Source organism: Camelina sativa, chromosome 6 (genome assembly GCF_030686135.1).
Source record: "Camelina sativa cultivar CO46 ecotype springtype chromosome 6, ASM3068613v1".
NCBI lineage: Eukaryota > Viridiplantae > Streptophyta > Magnoliopsida > Brassicales > Brassicaceae > Camelina > Camelina sativa.
In genome coordinates, this window is record NC_141885.1 from 3,145,716 (window position 1) to 3,171,895 (window position 26,180).

Below are 26,180 nucleotides of genomic sequence, written 5' to 3' on the forward strand. Positions count from 1 at the left end.
CATCGCCAAAATATTCAGTGAAGCTATCAAAATCGCAAGTATTATAATTAATTTTATTATTTAAAATAAAAAGAATAATGCTAATTTTGGAACATTTGAGCTTATACGCTAACTTTGAAAGAAAAACTTAGATTAATGTTATTCTATGGTATTTCTCTAATTATAATATCCTAATTGTGAGCAAATAAAAATTTATTAATTTATCAACTACATTAATTTAGATTTACCAATACAGCAATGGGGAACATTAAAATAGACATTTCTTCTTCATAGATTGAGTAATATATCTTCGTTTTAAAAAATTCAAATCATAACATATGCAAGAAAAATTCTCTCTAATTAATTATGTATTAGATAATAATTCAAAAAAAATTGTAAATGAAATAAAAGAAATATGAGAGGAGAATCATAATGTAACATATAAATAAAATCTTCCAAATATAGTTAGTAAAATAATAATTTGGATACTTAGATATAAAATCTTACTTTTTAAAATTCTGATTGGTTTAAAATTTTTAAAAATTAATTAGTAATTTTCGTCCATAATTAATTAGAGAGAAACTTTTTTTTGGGGAAATTAAGAATTATTTAAAAGATTTTATTTGTAATATTAAAATTATATGTTTACCCTTACGGACAATTTAAATATTTGTCTTAAGTCTTAAGACCAATGACATGACAATGTAATTTCTTACATTTTTTTCTTGTAACATCTGATTTTATTTATAAATAATAGCTTGCAATTTATCTATAATAGTTTGCAGTACAATAATCCTCATGGAAGAAAGGTAATAATAAGCTACATAGTAATGATAGGCAAATAAATTATTAGGTTGGGGAGATTTTGCTAAGTAGTTGGCTGCTTTGTTTGAATCTTTGCTGATCCATGTGAACTTAACATCCTCAAACTTTTCTTTCTAGTGTAATACTTCCCTTATCCAATTATGCATCCTAAAGTTGGTGGGTTGTCTCTGTAGTAGGCTTGTTAACTCAAGGCAATCACCTTCAAAAATAATTATGCGTAATCCTTTTTTCCAGCAGTGTTGCATTGCTTTTATAAGGCTTTGACATTCGCTCTCTATAGGTTGCTGAACATTTACTCCTTTTGCTTCTGCGGCACCCATATATGATCTATTGTCGTCTCTGATGATCCATCCAGCCTGTGGGGCAATATTTGTGTTAGTAAAAGAGGCATTCTAATTGCATTTGATCCATGAACTCTCTGGTTTGGTCCATCTCTTCCTTCTGGATGGTGTGTGTGTTTCTTTTTTATTTCCCAGGGATATGAGATACGCCTCTGCATTAATCCTTTCTTCAGTGTCATTCCAAGCTGCTTTGATGGTTTGATTCCATGACTGATTACGTTGTTGGAAGACTAGCAGGTTTCAAATTTTCCACATCCGTCATAATAACCAAATTGGTTACTGATTCGTGAAAGCGGCATTGTCATTCAGACTGCATTGCAACACTTTGTCAATATTTACCTCAATGGTTGCTGTAGTTTCAATTAATCCTACAATGGGGTGTCTTGAGGCTCTCCATAATGATTGTGCATAAAAATACGTAATTTCTTACACTTTATAAGGTTAGTTTTATATTTGTACTTCCCAATTAATATAGTAGGATTTCTGTAACTGGGCTTATTTAAGTCAAACTCAAATCTAGGAATAAGCCCAAAAAGTTAGGATGCAACTCAAATAGTAACATATTCAAAAGGTTAACAAGAATCTTGGGATCAATGGGAATGGAGAAATAGGCAAGAAAAGTGTTTTTTACCACTTGTTTGATTAGGTACACTCACATGTATCGCCCGCTTATGTCATTCCAATTCATGATATTCCAAGGCTATTCCATTGTAATGAAACTGGAAAATATAGTAATGAAGTTATATGAGAGCTGTTGAAAGAATAAAACATGTCACTCGCCTTTCTCGGCTTTTTATCGTCCTTTGTATCTATGGACAATGCTGGTAAGTACGTGGTTTTTCCAAAGTAATTGCACAAGAGAAAGCTGATGGGTTGTCTTGTAACATTTTTGACCATCTCAACACATTCTTGTGAAGCAACTTAACACCGTTGATTTCTTTCCGATGAATATTTGATTGGCTAGAAACGTAGAAAAATCTTGGGATACATGAATTTCCTATAGCTTGTATGAAATCAATTTTGTTATGAATTTTGTAAAAAAAAAGTGGAAGAGAGTTTTTGACAAGTTTGTAAATTTCGTTCACTTTTCTACCCATGTTCTATAAAAAATATGAGAATTTTTTAGTACTATGCATGTTCTAGGCAATATAATAATTTTTTAATTTATTATAATAATTTTAATCTATAAATTATTGAAATAGTCATTCAAAATTATACATATTTTCATACTAACTTGTCGTGACTATTAATGTGTTTGGCCCTTTGGGGCATGCTTTGCATGTAGATCTTGTGAAATCTGAATAGATTGGATAAAAGTAGCCCATTTTGGATAAATATCATCATTAAGATAGTAAGCCAAATGATATGCGCGGCCGTTAACAATGTAATTGATTTTTGGAGCATGACCTTGTAATATATCATCAAAAACTATAGAGCGATCAAAAACATTGATATCATTTAATGTATCTAGAGGGCCAAAACAATGTGTGTCATATCAAGAGATCTTGTGATGCTACAGCCTCTAAAACGATGGTTGGCTTTCCAGATCCACGTGTATATTGACTTTTCCATGCGGTCGAGTAATTCTTCCACTCTCAATTTTTACAATCGATGCTTCCTATCTTCCGAGGAAATCCTCATAGCTCTCCAATATTGAGTAAATGTTGAAGAACCTCTGGTATGGGTCTCCATAGATACTCATCTCCAAATAAATTTATGATTCTTTCAACAAAATTTTTCAAGCTTGAAATCGCAGTGATTTCAGCAAGCAGAGGTATTTATCTACCGCATCAGCTCACAACCATATGCCATCATACAAATTACTGTTGTACACTTCTGTATTGCAAAGAGACCGAACTTTCTGGTAGCATCTCTTCTTTGTTGAAAGAATGGAATTTCATTGGAGAGTTGATCAATAATACGCATGAACAAAAACTTGTTCATTCTAAAACGACGACAAAATAATGGAGGAGGTTATATTGCATTTTCACAAAAAATAATTGTTCCACAAGCGGATGTGTCCATCTTCACGATTTCTTGTAATATAGACTCTTTTTTCCTTGGCTTTCTTGCTTGTTGGTGATCAGCACGGGTAGAAACAATATGATCGAACGCTTGAACGTACACTTGATCAAATTTCTCATCAAACATTTTGTCAAAATTCTTGAAATTATTACTAGAAGAAGATGCCATTTATTTCTTAAATATGGCGAAGATGAAAATAAAAAAGAAGACATGGAGTTATGGAGTGATAAAAGAAAAAGATATGGAGCTATTGAGTTGTACAAGAAGAAGTAATAAACATTTTTGAATCGTAGTAGGAGGAGAGGAGATGGATCACAAGCAACAATCACAAGCATCAAGTCCCTTTTTCTTGTTTCTTCTTGTCACGAGGACCAATTTTTCTTGTGTTTTCATGTCACGAGCAGTCTTGTTTCTTCCTGTCACAAACATGTGTTTACTTGTCTCTTCATGTCACAAGAATACTTATCTCTTCATGTCACGAGCCACAAAAACACAATCAATTTCAGTTTTACTTTGCAAGAACACATAAAGGTTGGTAATCGAAAGCACATAAACACAATCTAATACACACAAACTGAAAAATTAGATTAAACATCACGTCAAAACTTCAATAACATAAACATATGACATTAAAACACCAAGAACCGAAAAAGATTACAATAAAACATCAAGAACATAAATAGATTACATGAAACATCAAAAAAACAAACCGATTACAATGACTGACTTCAATAGAACAGAAACTAATTAGCTTGAAAAATTGTCAATAATTAGCTTGTCCTTTAAAGCTATATCAAGATCAGTTAGTTGCTCTGTTTTTGCAAGTATCATTTCAAGGAGGTTACGATTGCTAATATTCTCTTTCAAAGAAAAATCTTTTTCCTTTAGCTACCACATCGCCTCTAACTCCAACAAATACTTGCTATCTTCATCATCAGTGGTTGTCTTCTTCATATTCTTGTTTTTTCTCTTTGAAGCCTTAACACCAGGTGGACATGTGATAACCCGTCCCGTGGATCCCACTAGCCCCCCGCTAGCCGCCCCGACGGACCCCAAGCTGGCCCTGCAGGGCATCGATCCTAACCCCTCACTGTGGATATCCAAATCCACCAGTAGGTTATTGGTGCGCGAGGCGTTCCTCGAACCCTGGTCCCCACCCTTTAACTTAGTTTGAAAATGATTTGGTTTGTGTGGTTATTAGCAATCAATGTCAAAGAAAGAGAAACGTTTTGGTGGTTTTTGTTAATAGCAATCAATGTCAAAGTAAACATTTACCTAATATAACACAACCAAACATTGAACTCAAAGACCATAAACACTAAGCATAGAACAATAAGTATGATGTAGAAATTCATAATCAACACGTAACAAGAATTTCTTCTATACACCAAACACAATGCAATCAATAAAAATTATCTACCTATATCAAAGCTTACCCATAAAGCAGAAGGTAGGTATAGACAATTCAAAGTTTATAGAGCCACAATAACTATGCAATGTGAAATGGTAAAAGTGATTTCAAAAGGACGAGAGACACAATAACCAGAAATTGTATATTTGACTAATCTCCAGATAAAGCATATAAAAATGCTCACATTTAAGTGAAACAAGTTTAAATTACATGTGATGAGGACCAAAATAATCACTGCAAATGCAATACTTCTTCCATCATACCATCCTTCTTTGATACCGTGTCCAAAAATCGAATCAATCTACTCCACTTCCAACAGATCATTGAGAAAAATCTCAATCAATTTTGCAACCTCCGTTGCGAGAGAGAAGAAAAACAAATAAGTGAGTACAATTTTTTTTTTTATCAAAAATTATACCCAACATTTTTTGAGCACGTCGATGCTTTTTAGGGATTCTTGAACGTGTTAATTAGAAGCTCTTCTTAGTAATATTGTCATTTCTAATTTATTTTTAATCATATTAAAGCCAAGAAATAAAATTAAAAAGTCTCATTGGAGATGATCTTAGTTACGCAGAAGATGATGTTAGGGATAATGTGTTTGATATTTCCATTATCATTTGTTTCATTTATTATTATCCTTCTCACGTTTTTGTCTTTTCATTTTGTATGCACAATTTAGTTTTCTTGTTTCTTACAATTTTTAATTGGTAATCATTTACATCTGTTTTTTCCTTTTTTTTTTACTTATATAACAAAATGCATTTGTTTATTTCGTTATTTGATATTTTACATTAACTACATTCTAAAATATTAATGAATATATCTAGTAAATTCATTAGATTATTCAATTTATATTTCAAAAATAAAAATCAATGAAAATGATATTCTTCATAAAAAATTTTGAATTTGTAAACTTTCTTAGAAACTTGTATTTTACTATATTAGGGCAACCCCAATGGGGGATATATTTTAGGGCCTCTTAAGATTGTTTATTAATAGATTTTGTGTTTTGAGTAGATTAAGAACTTTGTGATTGTTAATTAACACTACAGGAAAATTGGGCATTGATAGCGTCCAATAAACGCTATCTATGTTTATAGTAGCGAAGTTAGAAACGCTATGTAATTGACCGCGACTATAGGTTCACGATATATTGTATCGTTTTTTTTGTTATGCTACTGTATAGTTCTTTACGATAGCGCTTTATAATATGCAATTGTAGATTTTATAATAGCTTTTTATAAGCGTTATCTTTTCTTTAATTATACGTTATAATTGATATGTATATTGTAGCAGTTTAGCTTTGCAATAAATTGGACTGCTATCTTTTGTTTGCAATGAGAACCTGATTAATAATTTCTTTTTGGCTATATTGCATTACCCATCATTTTGGATCAAACCAAATTTTCATAAATGATTATTGATTAAATCATCAAACGTACATGTGTGAAACAAACAACAAGTACCCTCACACAAAATAAAAGCACAAGATCGATCAGAGTTTTAAATGTAAACAAGTTTGTCATTTGGCCAAGCTATTATACTACCCAAAGCATCAACAATGATTTTAATTTCTGAATTTGCTCTCCAAACTGGAGCATCATCAATCGTAGGAACATCAACTCAAACCTTACTTGCATTGGGACACAAAGCGACAAAATGAACTCTATCTTCTAGATTTGTTGAGAAAACTCGACCTTCTGCAACATTTTCCCCATATCCATTGCAATCTAAAAGAATGCACCTTTTCTTCTCATTTGTGTTGGTGTTAGAGCTGTTACCTACACTCTACAAAGAAAATTCTAGACAATTAATCACCAGTCCAGTCAAACAACAAATCATTCAATTGAAGTAGAAAATTTCAGAAATGATTAAGAAGATTTAAAGTTTTACCCCATGTGATCTACTTTTTGAAATCATTTCATCTTTGCTTGCTTGTACACTCTACAAAGAAAATTGAAGACAATCTTATCACAAGTCCATCACAACATCAATACAACATATATTTTTAAGACTAAGAAAGTGTAGAGTTTTACCCCAGGTGATTTACTTTTTGACATCCTTTCATCCATGCTTGCTTGTACACTATAAGCCATTTGAATATTATGGATAGGCCATGGGATGTTCTCACCAAGTGCATCACCAATCACCAACATTTCAGCAGTTGGCCTCCACAGATATTCATCTTTTTTAAATACCCTATCAACTGTGACAATAGCAGCATTCGGACCCAATGGAATGTCGTTTACCAATTCTTTTGGGTCAGTTGACCGTAGACGACCCTCAGCAATTAATTCATCATCCTTATTCCAAGTATAGATGTGGATTTTATTATCTTCTGCATCTGTATCATGTGGAACGATGTTTTAAAAAAAGATAATCTACAAATATCAACATGATTTAGCTACATCTTAATAGTATTTATAACAATAGACTATTAAAAGTTTTACCGATGACCCAGTGGTCTTTTTGTATGTTGGATAGGCCATTTCATTGTCCAAAATGAGCTTATCAAGTTGCCATGCAATCTTCACTTCATCAAATTGCTTGTTTCCCTTTAACTTTACAACCAGCCAAGGTCCCCAAACCTGGATAATCGCTGATACTCCACAACAGTATTGCTCTTAGTTTGAAATTCTCCTGGGATAATGAGTCAAATACTTGGATACCTTCATTTCACAAATCATTCAGATCATCAATCAGAGGAGCCAGATAGACATCGATGTTGTTACTCGGTGCAGTTAGTCCAGGAATCAGAAGGGTTACCATTATGTTCTCTGACTTCATACACATAGTTGGAGGCATATTGTAATTGACCAAAAATACTGGTCATGTGCTATACTTGGTGTTCTGGATAGCAAAAGGATTCACCCCATCTGTACATATACTAAGTCGAAGGTTTCTCGGGTCAGCAGCGAATTGTGGCCATTTAGCATTGACTTGTGCCCAAGTCAATGAGTCCACTGGGTGTCTATTGTTCCATCTTCAGAACCATTTCCAAAATGCCATTGCAAATTCTTAGCCATTATCTTCGATCTGAACATCCTCTTGAATTTTTCTTTTATTGGGAAGTACCTAAGTACCTTTGCTGGAATCCCATTCTTTTGTCTCACTAGAATGCTTATCAATTTCCCATCTTGAAGCACCACATCTTGGGCAGCTACTCATCTCCTCATACTGCTTCCGGTATAGAATACAGTCATTCTTACAAGCATGAATAACATCATAACCAAAACCAAATATCTTCAAGAATTTCTTAATCTCATATGTGGATCTTGGAAGCACATTATCTTCAGGAAGCATGTCGTGAACCATAAGCAAAATCTGATCAAAGAAATTCTCTGAAATCCCACTCTTAACTTTGATGTGGTAGAGTCCCATAATTGCAGCAACTTTGGTGTAGTTTTGGCAGCCCGAGTATAAAGGAGTTTCTGCATCCTCCAACTTCTTCTTAAACTCGAATTCTTCTTCGCCTTTAACTACTACAGGTTGTTCTCCATTCGTATTTGAAGACTGTAAATTGTCTTCATTTTCAAAGAAGGCAGATCTAAACAACTCATAGGCTTCTAAGTCAGCACTTTGATCATCAACTGTATTCTCAACCCTTATGTCTCCATGAATGCTCCAACAAGTATTCATCTTGTACTTCTGATCCATACCTCTAATTACCAAATGATCCAGTACCGTGTTTATATCTTGATGACATAAATTCCGACAATCGATACATGGACACAACATTTGCAGAGGATTACCCAACCTCTTTACCGATTCAAACACAAAAGCATGTGTGAACCTTCCTCATACTCAACGCTTGCTCTGTAATTTACAAAAATATTAAAAGTTTGATTAGCATCAGATTAGCATTATAAACTGTGTTGAATTTTTTGACAATAGTAAAATACTTGTCAGTACCTCGGAAGCCAAACCCAAAACTTGTCCATATTGCAACACCGCAACAGCTCCCAGACCAAAGTTGTACGAATACAGATTTGTGAAATCAGACACAGTAATAGTGAAACAAAAACATTAAACTAAATTGAAATCCTTAATTGAAACGAACCCCTAATAAATTTGACCAAATTCAAACCTAAACCCTATAATATTAGCCCCAAATTGAAAGAATAATCCTAAAAATTTCAAAAACCCTTTTCTCAAAAATCAGTATGTAAACCCTAAACTGTATATTTCAATCTAAAACTTGAATAACCAAAACTAACCTTTAATCGAAAACTTTTACTCTATCTTTGGAAATCGATGTCGATGGGAGACTGAGAGACGGACAGCTTTGTAAATCGATTTGGATATAGAATCGAGATTAGAAAGCGAAACAAGAGGGAAGAGAGAATGAAAACGAGAGGGAGAGAGATTAAAATCGATGACGATGCGAAATTAGAAAGTGAAAACAGAGGGAGACAGAGAGACGAGCTGAAATTAAACGAGAGGGAGAGTGAAAACGAGAGTGGAGGGATAATGGAAACAAGAGTGGAGGGAGAGTGAAATTTCACTAAGTGTTAAGCAGGACAAAATAATCTTATAATTAAACTTTCTCCTTTCTATTTAGATAGCGTTTTTTAATTTAATTTATGCTATTTATACTAAGTGTCACCGTTTTTGATATATCTATAGCATTTACCTAAATTCAAACGCTATTAAAACCTTAACCATAGCAAAACATCAATAAACGCTATAACCCACTGCTATCAGTGCCCAATTTTCCGGTAGTGTAAAAGTTTTCCCCCCAATGGTGGGTTCTTATTTTGAGTCTCTTAATTTTTTTAATTTTTTTTTTGAAAAATAAAAATTTAAATTAGAATATGGATTTATTGCATTTGAGATATATGTTTATAAAATTATTTCATTTCATAAAATTTTAAACATAGGAAACATTAAAACATAATAAAAGAGAAGTAAAATTCATAAAAAGAGCAAATGCTTAAGGGTATTCTCCAAATTTTGCCCAAATATTCTCAACCAAATCATCTTGTAACTGTTTAGGAGATGTGGAAGCACACCACTTCTGATCGCCATGCATGCTCCAAGGTGAATTTGACATTGTGATCATTGAAGAAGATCTGGTGTGCTAGCTTCATAACGTCATCTTCATTCTGCCCACTAGATTTCTCCCTTGTCGCAGCTTCATAGCATCCAACGAACTTGCAAACATTGTCGTTGATCTTACCCCACCGCTGCTTACAATGACTTGAATCTTTAAATGGTCGACCTACAACATTCAGACATTTAGATACGTAGGTCGCAATCCTTCCCCAAAAGGCTCCAAGTCTCTGCTCGTTTGATGTTATCGGGTCCTTGCTTGTGTTTAGCCAAGCAGACACAAGCATCACATCATCTGCTGGTAACCAAGTATGCCTTGCTCGTCGGTTACCAACAGGTGATGGAGCTGCAGGTGGGACATCAGAACATTGACTCTCATTAGGAGAGTCAATGTGGTTGCAGGTATCATGTTGACTTTGCAGGAGATCGTAGAAGCTAGCAGAGAAACGATATGGATTCAACGAGTCCTCTGAATCCATAGCTGTTGCTTCGTGTGTGTATTAGAAGGAGAAGGAAAGCTTGTTGAGGTTTCGTTTTTTGTGTTTGGTGTTTATGTTTTGTGTTTTGTGTTTTACTTATCAATTATCCCTTTATTTACAATCTGAGTTAGTAGTTTACTTTTTAAACTAGTGTGTTAAAGTTTTCAATTTAAGTTTCTACCCGTTCCCACAACAACCAACAAACCCTGAACCATCACACAATAAGTTTGATGTCGACTTCCCTAGACCCTAATCAAGTACTAATGGTATTTATCACAACCAACAAACAACAAGCATCCATCATGACTGACTCGACACTTAACTACACTCAAACCAAATAAATGAATAACACCAATAAAAAAAAAAGAGAAAAGATCATATGAATACTAAAACAAATCTTAGATTAAGATCATTTGAAAACAGAACTAAAACAAAAACAAAATAAAAACAAATAAAACCGGTAATAAAAAAAGTTGAAAATTCTAACCTTGTGTTATGCTTGGTGATGATCTGTGTCGCTTGAGAACACTAAAGGATGATCAGTGAAAGCCATCACTGATTGTTAAAAGCATCATCGGAAACCTGAAATAACAAAAAAGACAAGTAAACATCAATGGTGTCATCAAGAATGAAGTGTTATAGGAATAGAGTTAAAAACTGCAAGAAACAAAGCATCAATAGACACAGCAAGCATCAATAGACACAGCAAGCGCCTCACCTTGTCGGATTAAGATAACACAACATGATAGTAAACCAAGACAGTTTTAAACTGCAAGAAACACATTCAAAAAAGCAACTTTTTATATACAACTACAAGAGTAACGTGATTACCCTGGCAATAGCCTAGCGGGAGCAAGATATGCAGCCATGGCTTGGCTTGAAACGTAGATGCTAGCTCACTAGGAAGATCAGGGACATTACTGTTAACCTGCAAAATTCAAAAACATAGCAAAAACTCAATAACATGGCAAAAAGGCACTATCACAAATACGATGGAACATGAGAAACCAACAGAGATATAGGGCAAGAGACCAGTTAGTAACCTAATGTTTCTCTCTTCAAACCCTCCCACACATTAATCCTTGTACCTTGACTGCCTACATCAAAGAGACAAAGGTATTTAATTACTCAGGGAACCAAAAAAAACATCAGAGACGCATTATTAAGAAGAAGAATAACAGACAGTGCGAGAGATGCGTTGAGAGCAAGTAACCTGTGGCCTGAAGACATATCAAGTAGAACAGGTTGTAGGTGTGAACAAACCTTAGTAACAGTTAGCATTCTGCAAATTTGGAACCGAGAGAGAGTAGTGATCTGCTGCCTTGTCCCCAATGCCATATTTTAACCTGAAATATATTAACATGTACTTAGAAGAAGGTAAAAAGAACACAGAACCAAAGTACAAATTCAGAAACAAAGAAATGAGAACAACCAGCCCTAATCCCAAATTTACGAACAAAATCGAATAAACCCTAATCCCTCCTAACTATTCGCGAATTCAACCTACTAAACAGAGAAACTTACCCTTGCTTCCAATTGCTTCAACCTCATCTGAATGACTCGACTCCAAACTCAAATCAATATCCTCCGATTCGCCTCCGAGATTAAATCCCTTCCGCTTCCCCTTTCTTCTCCACAATCGCCTCTGCTTCCATAGCTGTAACATATCCTTCTCCTCCTTTTATTAAGAATGGACTTCGATCGAGAGAGAAACAGCGAGAGATAGATCAAGAGAGAAAGAGATCGAGAGTGAAAAAAATTTAATCGTCGAAACAAATGTTTTTTTGGTTCTTCTATTTTTTTGTCCAGCCAACAAACAATCGACACGTACGAGCTCTTAAACCATAATCGAGTATGCAATATTAGAGCCTCTCTTACATTTTTTTGTTTAATCTGATTTTTTTTTTCCACTAAAACGTTTCTTAGAACCCTGCGTTGAGGATAACCTTAGTTGCAAAAAAAAATCATAATTATTATATTATAAAAAAAGTTATATGTGTCCCATGTTAATTTTAGTTCTGGATCCGCCACTACTATGTAATAATTATAATTTAAATTTATTCTAACAAGTTTTATCTATAAACGATTAAAATTGTCATTTAAAATAATGCATATTTGCATATATATAGTTATATATCTGATGAGCTAGTAAACAACCAGATCGATATATGAATGGCACAAAGCAGTCTGGTTCTCTTTCTCTACTGTACTCAACGGCACTTATTCCCAACTTGGCTAGTTTATCATGATTATTTAGCAACTGGAGACAGACTTTTTGAGGAAAAAAAATAAAATTTAGCAACTGGAGACAGACTAATTAGAAACTAAGACGTGGGAGTTCGAGTAAGCTGCGTTTTTTGTGGAGAAAGAGTGGAGACAAGAGAATAGATCATCTCTTTTTTGTGTTGTCCTTACTCTTCTCAGGTTTGGCTATCCCTAACTAGAAGCATTATTTAAACCCGTTAGTTATACAGCAAAATGGAGCTTAATCACTTCTCTATTACTTGATGCCACTCAGACATGAGCCAACAATACATTATAAATACATTCACGTTATATAAGGTATGTATAATGTACTCCAAGCAACTGTTCATAGTTTGTGAAGAGAGCGTAATGCAACTAATATATTAAAAATTATATAACACTCGGGCACGGTGAATGGAGAGGGCCAACGCTATTGGTTTACCCCTCATATCCGTTATATAGAGATTTATTACACTTTTTTCTAATAAACTAAGATTTCATTTTCAGTCCAAAAACTTCAACTCTCAAGATTCATATTTATTATAGTTGTCAAACAATCTTTAGTGAATAACTTTTACATTCCATGAAAAAAATAAAAGATTGTGTTTGGGCCTTGGGGCATGATTTATCTTGGAAAAATTTCATATAAATTCTCCAACTAAATAATTATAAGCTTTTTAATACCTCAATTAATTTTGTACCCAAAAAAATACTTTAATTATTTTTTATGCCCAATTTAAATCACCAACTATGATTCCTATACTTATTTAACATTGTATATGAGACGAAGGTTAACGAAATCATAATGGTGTTAGTACTCTGTCTTCTAATTAAATACAGTTAAATATTAACTATACATCGCTTAAGAACTTAAAACCCAAACCTTGTAATCTAGAAAAACACCCTAAATCGAAATCAGAGAGGAACCCTATGTGCAAGTGAGATCCAGAAAAATCAAGAAATATGAGGTACGATTCAAGGCAGATAATTTGTTTTTGTGGTTTTTTTGGTAGCTTATTAAGGTGTAATAGATCTAATGCTCCGATCTTCACATGGATTCATTTTCTTTTTCTTATCATCTCTGAATCATGTATTTTTTGGGTTTATCTCTGTTTTTATTTTTCTTATGGGTTCTGAAAGTTACTTTTTGTTTTATGTGTAGTTACGATAACGAGAAACTCACCCTGTACATTCACTACGGAGGTTTATTGTCGAAGAAAGGGAAGAATATATGTTATAAAGGTGGTTCGACTGCACCAAATATGCTGGTAGATCCAGATTCGCTTACATTCTCAATTTTTGAAGATTTCACAAATAATCCAGAAACTGTTAGCAATGTGGAGAAGGTATGGTATAGAACCTAATGAGGATATGTCAGCGTTAAGATTGATATGGCAGGATAAGGATAACGAGATTATGAAGATGGCTGTAGAGGCAAAAGATTGTGGAGAGGTTTACATCTACGTTGAACATAGTGTTTCTCCACCAAATGTAATTAATGATGCGAATTTGGTGACTGGAGCATGTTTGGATGATGGTGAAAAGGCTGATGATGAAGGCGATAGTGAGGAAGATGACATAGATGAAGAAGAAAGTGGTGGTGAAAACAGAGAGGAAGAAAATGATGAAGAAGAGAGAGATGAAGAATGTCAAAAAGAAGACCTAGAGGAAGAAGGAGCTGAGGATGAGAATCAGATATTACTTGAAGGAGCTGCTGATCCACGGTTTGCAGATTTGTTTGCAGAAGCTGAACAACAGACTACTACAGTTCATGGTGTGGCTACTCAGCCTAATGTAGATGATGAAAATGGATATGATAGTTAAATTGAGGCTGAGGTACACCTTCCTCCTGGTGAGTATCCAGATTCTGCAGAAGACACTGATGAAGAATGGACAAATTGGCATAAGAAGGATGACTATGGAAGGTCATTGATAGGAAAGAGTAAAGGAGATTATGGAAAACCTCCATACTTATGGTTGATGCAGACATTTAGCAATCGGGATGAGTTCAAGGATCAGCTATTAATGTATGTTTTGAAAACACAGTTTGATGTGAAGTTGAATAAGTGGCATCCTCAGAGGCTTGCAGCTATATGCACACACGAGAAATGTAAATGGAGGATCTATTGCTCCATAGAGAAACCGATACGGAAGTGGATGGTCAAAGTTTATGAAGAGAAACACAACCATTTGCCCACAGGAAGAGCTAGGATGCTGATACTAGGATTTTTGTTTGTCCTAGCAGGTTCAATTAACCTTATGTGTTGTAGTACTTAAGGTGTCAATCCAAATGGGATTTTGCTAGCAATCAATATGCAATCAAGAAATCACAATTCAAGTCAATTCAAAAGAGTGTTTGTCTAACAATCCTAGAATGATCAGAATGCAAAACAGAAATGAGTTACAAAACTAGAAACGAAAATGTATGAGAAGAAGTAAATATGAGTAAAAAGCAAATATGATTCTCATCATGAACTATATAGCAGGATCATAAACGGTCTCAGGAATGCAATATCAATTAGGAAGATAGAGTCCTAAGGATGGGAGTAATTGATGTCGGTGGAGTATCCTAGTCTACAAAGTATTTAACATGCCACAAGCAAACTATCCCTAAACAATGAACATCACGAATTAGCTAATCCAATCTCTTGACAGAAGCTACTCAGACTCAACCACTTCCAAACCTAGCTCTTGCTAGAGAAACATGGTGTAGCAGGCATGATGAACCAGTTCATTCACGTCAACAAACACCCTAAACAACTAATCTCTTAGGCTAGGAATATAAGTCTCTGGCACTAGTTGGTCGGACATTTCATCAAACATCTTTTGGGTGCGGAAATGTCTAAGACCTAGTTCCAATTGATCAGAGAGAAACTAGTATTTCTAACTCTAGTCCAAAAGGGAATCATACAAATCTAACTTAAACACCCAATACACTAAGATCCTCCACCTAATCTATCTCATCCTCAAGAACTATCACACTACTCGGATCTAGAAATCATCATCAACGATACGAACAAAGAAAATATTGAATCAAGCATCATTATATAGATAAAAATGGGATGAACAACTTTGTAGAAGAGATCCAATGTAAAAACTGAATAAACTCAAAGATATCAGATTACAGAGTCTGAGAACGTTTTAGGTGCCTAGGTAAAACCTTTAGGAAAAGAACAAAAACGAGATAAAAGATGTCCTGGGCAAAGACTTAACAAAATGTTTATATAGTCCAACATGGAAAGCCCTAAAACATAAACAACAAGGTAAAGAGTCGGTTTGGGAATCTCCTCAAGCGTGTGAGACGGAGCGTCTTCCTTCCTGACATGTGAGATCGAGTCAGTGCGCGTCGAGTGTAATGCAACATGAAACCAGTTAATGGAGAAAAGTTTTGGGAAAAAACTGGTAAACCACCAATTGGAGTTCCAGGTTTTAGAAAAATGCCAGGAAGACCTAATAAATACAGGATAAAGGCAGCACATGAGTGTCCTTCCAATCCAAAAAGAGTGACTCGAGATGGCAGGATAGTAACATGTGGTAATTGTAAGAAGGTAGGACATAATCGTACCACTTGCAAAAATGAAGCTTTTGTTAAACAAGGTCCATCACGCAAACGTGGAAGGCCTCGTAAGATACTTGTAAGTGTTCTTACTCTTTTATAACATGTTGAGAACTTTTCTTATGAGATTTTTTACATGTAAGTTTCTTTAATATGACAGGATGCTGGAGACAACAACCCATATCAACCAAGAAAGCGCATTACTAGTCAATCACAACCTTCCATTCCACCACCTATGCCTAATCAAGCCCAATCTTCCGTTGTTTTGGTTTCATGTACTGCTCCTCCACCTTTTGTTACAATGTCGTCATCTAGTGTATCTTCTGGACGTGGTTGTGGCCGTCGTGGACGCCCTCCTGGAAGAGGACAAGCTCGTAAGAAGGTGACAGTGTCAAGAGGTCAAGGCGTGTATATGTGTCCTTTTAGTGATCATGTATTTGAATGTTGGGGACCTAAGTCAAGAGAGATAGGAGGTGGCTCTCAACCCAAGTAGTGTTTTATTAATTTGTTCTTAAACGTAGTATCAGTGATGGTTTCTAAACTCCCCAAATATTGTTTTTGTTTGATTTTCAATTTCAAACTCATATTATTGCTTATTATAAATGATATTGACTGCTTTGAATGTTGTGTTTTCAATTCCTCTCTCTCAAATTATTTATAGATTTAGTGTTTTTGTCAAAAAAGAATATAAATTAAAAATTTAGACATAACTGTGGTTAGATACTAAACTGAAAGTTAACTTCTGTTACAGATCATTTAAGTGTCATTAACGTCGTTTAGAGAGGCATAGTAAAATTAGTATTTGGATCATAGTTAGTGATTTAAGTTGGGCATAAAAAATAGTTAGGTATTTTTTTGGATACAAAATTAATTGAGGTATTAAAAAGCTTATGGTAATTTAGTTGGGGAATTTATATGGAATTTTCCCATTTATCTTCAAAGAATAGAGGTCAACTACCCACTTTAATAACGTAGTCGTCCAGTCCGGGATTAGTTTACCAAATAAACAAAACTCCCTTCTACGACCCCTAATATTATGCAGCAGTGTGACAACGACGTCATGATTTTGTGGAAGAGAAAGAGAGAAAGAGAGAGGGGCATCTTATTGGTACCAAATACGAGTCGAAAACTTGGCCTCAAGCGTTAATCAAGGGCTAAACCAGTACCGTAACCAATCTTTTTGGTACCAAATACGATTTGGTATGACCACCAATATTAATGCTTCACTAAATGGTATAAGTTGAAAATTGAAGAAGAGAAGGCTTCTAGCATGTACTATCAAATGATTAAAAGAAAGGTAGAAGCCATGTTTTTTACCGTCAGGTTCTCTATATAAACAAAGGCGCCCAACAACAAGTATTATCAACCAAAACAAAACAAAGTACAAAACACAAGTGGAAGCTTTAAAACAAGAGAGAGGAAAATTGGTATAAAATTTAACCTTGACAGAAAAAAAATAAATTAATTAATAAACCAAGCGAGAGAGAGAAACCTTATGTTTTACTGTGAGGTTCTCTATATAAACCAAGGCGCCCGACAACAAGTATTATCAACCAAAACAAAACAAAGTACAAAAAATACAAGTTGAAGCTTTAAAACAAGAGAGAGAGAGATATGGCGACATCGGGAACATACGTGACAGAGGTACCATTGAAAGGAACGGCGGAGAAACACTACAAGAGGTATAAGAACGAACACGATCTCTTCCCTGACGCTATCAGCCACATCACGCAAAGTGTTACTGTTCACGATGGCGAATGGGACTCTCACGGAGGCATCAAGATTTGGAACTACACTTGGGGTATAACTTTTTATTTTGGGGATTACTAATAAAATGAATTTTCTAATCTTCTCATATGTGACGTGGGATTTGATATCCCAACATCACCTATGTAAACCGTATATTAATTTATAGAAAATGATATTGGACCGTAATAACATGCATGCATAAATATTCATCCATGTACGTGAGAAGTTTGACTAGTGGCATGTTGGAAATATATTGCATCATTACAAATGAATATAACCCAAAATTAATTTAATTGATGAGTGTAAAGATGGAAAGCAAGAGGTATTCAAGGAGAGGAGAGAGATAGATGATGAGAATAAGACACTGAAGGTTATTGGACTGGAAGGTCACGTAATGGAGCGGCTCAAGGTGTATGAATTCCACTTAGAATTTATACCCAAGTCTGAAAACGAGGAGGTGATTTGTAATACGAAATGCAACCTCTGCATTGCCGCACGAGGAGGTGATTTGTAATTTATTCTAATTAAATTTCTTTTTTTCTCTACTAAATTGATCATTTTCACTAATCCAACCAACTTTTATATGACCAATCAAAACCTAATTAGTTAGTTTAAAGTAACTCAAATTTTCAGTACCAAATTTTAGAGCATCATTAGTGGGAGATTTTCTGTGAGTTACTCTTGTAATTGGGCCCCAATTATTGAATTAAAAACCTATTAATGGGTCCAAAGAGGAGAGAATCGTTGCTGTGGGAAGCATTGAAGCAACCCTTTAAGAACGGTACGTGGCCTTTTATTATTGGATGGGTCATAAATATAAAAGAGAATTTTTTTTTCTTCGCCATTTTCTTCTTCTTTCTTCCCGTCTTTCTCTCTCTCTTCTCTGTCGACTGAAGCAGCGAGAGAACAAGCGATTGTTCGTTGTTTACCCGGAGGCGATTCGGAGAGACAAGGTTTCTATTGGCGGTTATGGACGGCGGCGGTTTCTGGTTGTGCCCTGAAGCTAACGGCGAGGTCCTAACCTAACGAATCGGAGGGAGAAGGTTTGTTTCTCATTTCTAATTAATTGCATGTTTGTGTAATTAGCCTCGGGTGGTCTTTAAATGGTTGGGAATTGGATTAATTGGATTAATTGGATTAATTGTTAGAATGGTTAAATGTTTGTGTCGATATGACTTATTAGGCGTAGATTCATGCTTGATTATGATTTGTAATACCAATTTTAAAGATTAAAACTTTGGGATTTTGGGTGTACTTGTACAGATTTGGAATAGAAACTGATCTATGTAGACTTCTCGAGAGTGTTATTGTAGGGCCTGTTAATGTTGGCAACTACCTTTGCAGGTAACATATGTGTTTGTGTTTACAAGTGTGGCCTTAGCATGTTTGAATGTTTTTTGTTTTTTTTTGGGGCAAAGCATTAATTCGAAGCAAAGCCAACATTCTCCAAACAAGCTAATGTTCCAAAGATCATAGAGTGTTTTTATTCCAATCCTAAGGCAGGGGACTTGAGTGGTAAATCATATATGCAAGAGCGCAATAATTTTTGATTGTTTGCAGGTTTTGATTTTGAGTGAGAAACCGCCGCCGTCCATAACCGCCAATAGAAACCTTGTCCCTCCGAATCGGAGGGAGAAGGTTTGTTTCTCATTTCTAATTAATTGCATGTTTGTGTAATTAGCCTCGGGTGGTCTTTAAATGGTTGGGAGTCGGATTAATTCGATTGATTGTTAGAATGGTTAAATGTTTGTGTCGATATGACTTATTAGGCGTAGATTCATGCTTGATTATGATTTGTGATACCAATTTTAAAGATTGAAACTTTGGGATTTTGGGTGTACTTGTACAGATTTTGAATGGAAACTGATCTATGTAGACTTCTCGAGAGTGTTATTGTAGGGCCTGTTAATGTTGGCAACTACCTTTGCAGGTAACATATGTGTTTGTGTTTACAAGTGTGGCCTTAGCATGTTTGAATGTTTTTTGTTTTTTTTTGGGGCAAAGCATTAATTCGAAGCAAAGCCAACATTCTCCAAACAAGCTAATGTTCCAAAGATCATAGAGTGTTTTTATTCCAATCCTAAGGCAGGGGACTTGAGTGGTAGATCATATATGCAAGAGCGCAATAATTTTTGATTGTTTGCAGGTTTTGATTTTGAGTGAGAAACCGCCGCCGTCCATAACCGCCAATAGAAACCTTGTCCCTCCGAATCGGAGGGAGAAGGTTTGTTTCTCATTTCTAATTAATTGCATGTTTGTGTAATTAGCCTCGGGTGGTCTTTAAATGGTTGGGAATCGGATTAATTCGATTGATTGTTAGAATGGTTAAATGTTTGTGTCGATATGACTTATTAGGCGTAGATTCATGCTTGATTATGATTTGTGATACCAATTTTAAAGATTGAAACTTTGGGATTTTGGGTGTACTTGTACAGATTTGGAATGGAAACTGATCTATGTAGACTTCTCGAGAGTGTTATTGTAGGGCCTGTTAATGTTGGCAACTACCTTTGCAGGTAACATATGTGTTTGTGTTTACAAGTGTGGCCTTAGCATGTTTGAATGTTTTTTGTTTTTTTTTTGGGCAAAGCATTAATTCGAAGCCAAGCCAACATTCTCCAAACAAGCTAATGTTCCAAAGATCATAGAGTGTTTTTATTCCAATCCTAAGGCAGGGGACTTGAGTGGTAAATCATATATGCAAGAGCGCAATAATTTTTGATTGTTTGCAGGTTTTGATTTTGAGTGAGAAACCGCCGTCGTCCATAACCGCCAATAGAAACCTTGTCCCTCCGAATCGGAGGGAGAAGGTTTGTTTCTCATTTCTAATTAATTGCATGTTTGTGTAATTAGCCTCGGGTGGTCTTTAAATGGTTGGGAATCGGATTAATTCGATTGATTGTTAGAATGGTTAAATGTTTGTGTCGATATGACTTATTAGGCGTAGATTCATGCTTGATTATGATTTGTGATACCAATTTTAAAGATTGAAACTTTGGGATTTTGGGTGTACTTGTACAGATTTGGAATGGAAACTGATCTATGTAGACTTCTCGAGAGTGTTATTGTAGGGCCTGTTAATGTTGGCAACTACCTTTGCAGGTAACATATGTGTTTGTGTTTACAAGTGTGGCCTTAGCATGTTTGAATGTTTTTTTTTTTTTTTTGGGGCAAAGCATTAATTCGAAGCAAAGCCAACATTCTCCAAACAAGCTAATGTTCCAAAGATCATAGAGTGTTTTTATTCCAATCCTAAGGCAGGGGACTTGAGTGGTAAATCATATATGCAAGAGCGCAATAATTTTTGATTTTTTGCAGGTTTTGATTTTGAGTGAGAAACCGCCGCCGTCCATAACCGCCAATAGAAATCTTGTCCCTCCGAATCGGAGGGAGAAGGTTTGTTTCTCATTTCTAATTAATTGCATGTTTGTGTAATTAGCCTCGGGTGGTCTTTAAATGGTTGGGAATCGAATTAATTCGATTGATTGTTAGAATGGTTAAATGTTTGTGTCGATATGACTTATTAGGCGTAGATTCATGCTTGATTATGATTTGTGATACCAATTTTAAAGATTGAAACTTTGGGATTTTGGGTGTACTTGTACAGATTTGGAATGGAAACTGATCTATGTAGACTTCTCGAGAGTGTTATTGTAGGGCCTGTTAATGTTGGCAACTACCTTTGCAGGTAACATATGTGTTTGTGTTTACAAGTGTGGCCTTAGCATGTTTGAATGTTTTTTGTTTTTTTTTTTGGGCAAAGCATTAATTCGAAGCAAAGCCAACATTCTCCAAACAAGCTAATGTTCCAAAGATCATAGAGTGTTTTTATTCCAATCCTAAGGCAGGGGACTTGAGTGGTAAATCATATATGCAAGAGCGCAATAATTTTTGATTGTTTGCAGGTTTTGATTTTGAGTGAGAAAGTTCATTCCGTCACTGCCCAGTTTGATCAACTTAGAGCTACTCGTTTCCAAGACATTATTAACGTAGCTACGCCGAGAAGAAAACCTAAGAGGATCGTGTAAACTTGATGGCAACTCATGTTCTGCAACAAGCCCAACAGATAAAGACTAAGATGGTGGAGACTAAGATGGTGGAGATGTCTGCGTTAAACCACTTGATGGCAACTCATGTTCTGCAACAAGTCCAACATATAGAGGTTCTTTATGACCAGGTTAGTACTTATAGACTTCTCTCAAGCTCTCTTATTAAACCACTGTACTCGTAGTGCCTCTCTTCAAGAAATGTCTGCGTATTAATGTGATGACTACTTTTACATTAAGGTCTGCAATTGTTTAACGCCATTCCAATTGTCTTTGTGAGATCTTAGCACTTTGTGAAACTAAAGACATTAGGTTTAGAGTTATGTATCAATCAATGTATGTGTAGGGATGTATGTTTAGGGATGTATGTTTAGGTATGTATGTTTAGGTATGTTTAGGTACCCTCTTTACCTATGGCGTCTGAAAACTCCTCTTTTGCTAATTCTGAAATGTGTGTTAAAAATGGCTCATTTTTGGTAACTGCAGCTTAACCGCAATGTCGTTATTAGCAATCAAGTCACCGCTTCCCGCAGTTGCAAGAATCAAGGTGAGTTTAGTTCCTACTCTATTAGAAACACATTTAGCAAATTAGTATTATTGTCTCTGTGTGTAACTTTGGAATCATCAAAAAGATTATCTTGTATCTACATAGTTGCCACTAAGACATATAACAATAAGTTTTATTTGGTCTAACCATTTCCAAGCTCGTGGATTCTTCTCTTTGATCTCCTCTCTACAAACGAACTAAGGTTTTGAATCTGTTACAATACTTTTGATTTCTTATGTTTCAAAGCAACTAAAAATTACATTTTTTTGGTAATTTGATTTTGAAAGTTTTGATTTTTATTGATGGGTTGGAAATGGAATTAGCTATGGAACAATGGAACAAGGGTTTTGGTTAATTTAGTCTAAATGCTTGAGAAACCATCAATGGGGTTCTCTAGTAATGGATGATTTTGGTTAAGTACTCTTAGAATTGCTTTAATTAATTTAGTATTAATTATATTATTATTTAAGATGAGAGTAACCATGTAAGGTTGCTCCACTAATGATGGTCTTAGAGATTTACATTTAGAAAATGCTTTTGACATTCAGAAAGGTTAAATAAAACACTCCAACTTTCAACGAATATGAATGAATCAATGTCACGGAAACAATTCATTGTCTTTTTTTTACCTTGAAACTTTAAAACAATATTTAGAAAAACCAAAACTCGAAACTTGTTTTCAAGGTTCATAAAAATTTAAATATATACAAACAAAGAGGTATAAAACAAAAATGTTTGAAAAATAAGATGTACAAACATTGAAAGATGGGGATATGACGATGAAGAAATACAATTGTCGGAAGAAAAAACCTTTACAATTTTTGAGATCATTAATAAATCTAAACTATTAGATAAGATAATAAAAAAAAAATTCTCTGTTATATTACAAAGTTTAGCTTTTTCAATTTTCTTTCTGCATGCAAAAAGCTGCATATAGTGTATCAAAGACGTTTTTTGGGTTACGTTGAATATAATTTTACATTCATAAAAAAAACTGACACCTAAAAATGGATTTGCTATTATATATAGATTTTTCATATATATAGTTAGGAATCTGATACGAGTAATCAATCTGATATTTGACTGGTACAAAGCAAAGCAGTATGGTTCTCTTTCTCCACTCGACGATATGTATTCCTAACTTGGCTATATTCATGATCATTTAGTAACTGAGACGTGGGAGTTCGAGTAAGCTGCATTTTTTGTGGAGAAAGAGTGGAGACAAGAGATCATCTTCAAAACCGTTAGTTATACAGCAAAATGGAGCTCAATCACTCCTCTATTACGTGACGCCACTCAGCCAACAATACATACATTCACGTTAAGGTATGTATTCCAAGCAACGGTTCATAGTTTGTGGAGAGAGCGTACTGCAAAGCGTCACAGAGAGACTCCCATTTTACATACCAAACTGGCTAGAACTATTGATACGAACGTATGGAACCGTTTCAGCTCCATTCAATACTCAGGCACGTGTATGGAGAGGGGTAACGCAATTGGTGTAGCCCTCATATCCGTTATATAGATCTATATATTACTATGTTCCAAAAAAAGAAAAAAAAATTGTATTTGGGGCATGATTTATCTTCTAAAGAATAAAGGGCCAACTACCCATTTTAAAAACGTGGTCAGCAAGTTTGGGATTAGTTCACCGAATAAAGAAAGTTCACTTCTATGACCCCCGATATTATGTAGCAATGTGACAACGACGTTATGGTTTTGTGGAGGAGAAAGAGAGAGAGAGAGGGGCACTTTTTGGTACCAAATACGAGTCGAACACTTGGCCTCAAGCATTAAAGGCTAAACCGGTAACAAAACCAATTGGACAAGGTTCGATTTGGTATGACCCCCAAAATTATTGCTTCACTAAATGGTGTAGGTCGGCAAAATGAAGAAGGGAAGGCTTCTGGAATGCACTATCAAATGATTGACAGAGATGTAGAAACCACGTTTTAATGCATAAACCATGTCTTCGCTGGCAAACAAAGAAGACTAATGCAATCTGGCCAACAATTACAACAAACCCACATCCCAATTATTTAAAGCATCACCCAGCCAGGAATTATATCACAGCAGATCTCACATCTATTTCTATTTTCTCTCTTTTTATAAAATTATTCAATCTCAATCTCACAAGCTCAATCTTTAAATTATTAAAAATAGTAATTTAAAATTATACAATTGTTTCATATAACTTGCACGCTATTAAATTTGAATTTGGATTACAACATGACAGTTGTGTTTAATATCCACACTCGTCTACTTAGTACTTTATATTATATTTTTGTCAAACATTATCTATTATGGCGATAAATGCTAAAATGAGGACTAGTGAATCAGTGATGACACAACATCACAGCTCAGTACTCGACTAAAAGTCATATATGCCAATGCTATTATTACCCATTAAACAATGATTGAACACAAAGGGATCAAATGAAGAAGAGAAGCTTCTAGTATTGACTATCAAAAGGGATTGAAATAAACGTATAACCATTTTCTTACAGTCACGTTCTCTATATAAACCAAGACACGCGACAACAAGTGTTATTTCAACAACCAAAATAAAACACACACACACACACACAAAAATACAAAGAGAGAGAGAGAGAAATGGCGACGTCGGGAACATACGTGACGGAGGTGCCGCTGAAAGGAACGGCGGAGAAACACTACAAGAGGTGGAGGAACGAGAACCATCTCTTTCCTGACGCTATTGGTCACCACATCCAAGGTGTTAATGTTCACGACGGCGAATGGGACTCTCATGGGAGCATCAAGATTTGGAACTACACCTTAGGTAGTACCTTCTTTTTTTCTTTTTCTTTTTTTGGGTTCCTTCCAAATCAAAAATTCATGCAAACTCGAGTTAAGTTTGACATATAAATATTTAGTTATCCTTATCCGGACATGATCTATCGTTGATTAGGGTTTTCCAAACAACTATTTTTCCGAATCTCGCTGCATCTGCCTCTGCCTCTGAACTTCATCGCCTTCTCCTCTAAACTCACCAACTCCCTCCCGAACCTCGCTGCTTCCTCCATTATCACCGTTTTGATTCTTAAAGTTTGACACATAGCACCATAGGGATACAATGATGAGTAAGATGATTAGTAATTAGGGCGACTGTGTGAAGGTGAGTTGGCTGGTGATGCTGGTGGCTGGTGAAGAAAAAAAGGAGGTGGCCAATCATTAGGATTTTAGAAACAGTTATTTAGTATTAAAAGAAAAAATAGCTTAAACAGGCATTAAGGGTTAAATTGTAGGTTTCACGGGTTTAAACGGGTTCAGGTTTAAACGAGTTCAGGTTTAAATGGGTAAGGGCTTAAACGAACCGGGTTTAAACGGGCCGAGTCTGCCCATATTAACATCACTATCTCTATGTATAAACAAACCTATACAAAACAATTTAAAACCGAACATTACTTCGCAGAAAATTATATGTGATCATAATTAATTACATGCATAAGAATATGACCCAAATGTGACATGTATGTTCAAAGATGGAAAGCAAGAGATATTTAAGGAGAGGAGAGAGATGGACGATGAGAATATGACAATGAAGATTATAGGACTGGAAGGTCACGTGATGGAGCAGTTTAAGGTGTATGACGCTTACTTCCAATTTATACCAAAGTCTGAAGATGATTGCACCTGCAAGATCACTATGATATGGGAGAAGCGCAACGATGCCTTCCCAGAACCAGGCAGCTACATGCAGTTCGTTAAGAGCATGGTTGCTGACATGGAAGACCACGTCCTCAAAGCTTAATCAACATCAACATCATCATCATCACAACCAACATTGTCCCTATATATTATATATTATATATGCTGTTTTAAATTATGTGTGATGTTTCATTTCCAAATACGATAATGTTTGGTTCTCAATTCCATATATAATAAAGGGTAATTTGGCGGAA

General features: G+C 35.1%; 1 protein-coding gene, 1 long non-coding RNA gene and 1 pseudogene across 2 annotated transcripts; 2 read left to right on the top strand and 1 right to left on the bottom strand.

Annotated features, from left to right (window-relative positions):
* Positions 1-9,575: 9,575 nt before the first annotated feature.
* LOC104793911 (glutathione S-transferase T3 pseudogene) lies at positions 9,576-10,115 on the bottom strand (annotated as a pseudogene).
* A 10,333-nt stretch (positions 10,116-20,448) lies between these two features.
* Positions 20,449-23,932, top strand: LOC147942192 (uncharacterized). The gene is made up of 3 exons (XR_015559076.1): positions 20,449-21,841; positions 22,197-22,257; positions 23,424-23,932. It is a non-coding gene; the product is annotated as an uncharacterized LOC147942192 (long non-coding RNA).
* Positions 23,933-24,669: 737 nt separating this feature from the next.
* Positions 24,670-26,180, top strand: LOC104790262 (MLP-like protein 328). Its single transcript, XM_010515971.3, has 2 exons — positions 24,670-25,057; positions 25,761-26,180. The coding sequence occupies exons 1-2, from the start codon at positions 24,871-24,873 to the stop codon at positions 26,027-26,029; spliced, it is 456 nt and encodes a 151-aa protein (XP_010514273.1). The 5' UTR covers positions 24,670-24,870; the 3' UTR covers positions 26,030-26,180.

What these genes read in the sequence shown, in the direction of transcription:
- LOC104790262 (XM_010515971.3), top strand. Translation starts at nt 24,871, where the DNA reads ATGGCGACGTCGGGAACATACGTGACGGAGGTGCCGCTGAAAGGAACG. An exon ending in GATTTGGAACTACACCTTAG is followed by an intron (nt 25,058 to 25,760) that starts GTAGTACCTTCT and finishes GTATGTTCAAAG; the next exon opens with ATGGAAAGCAAGAGATATTT.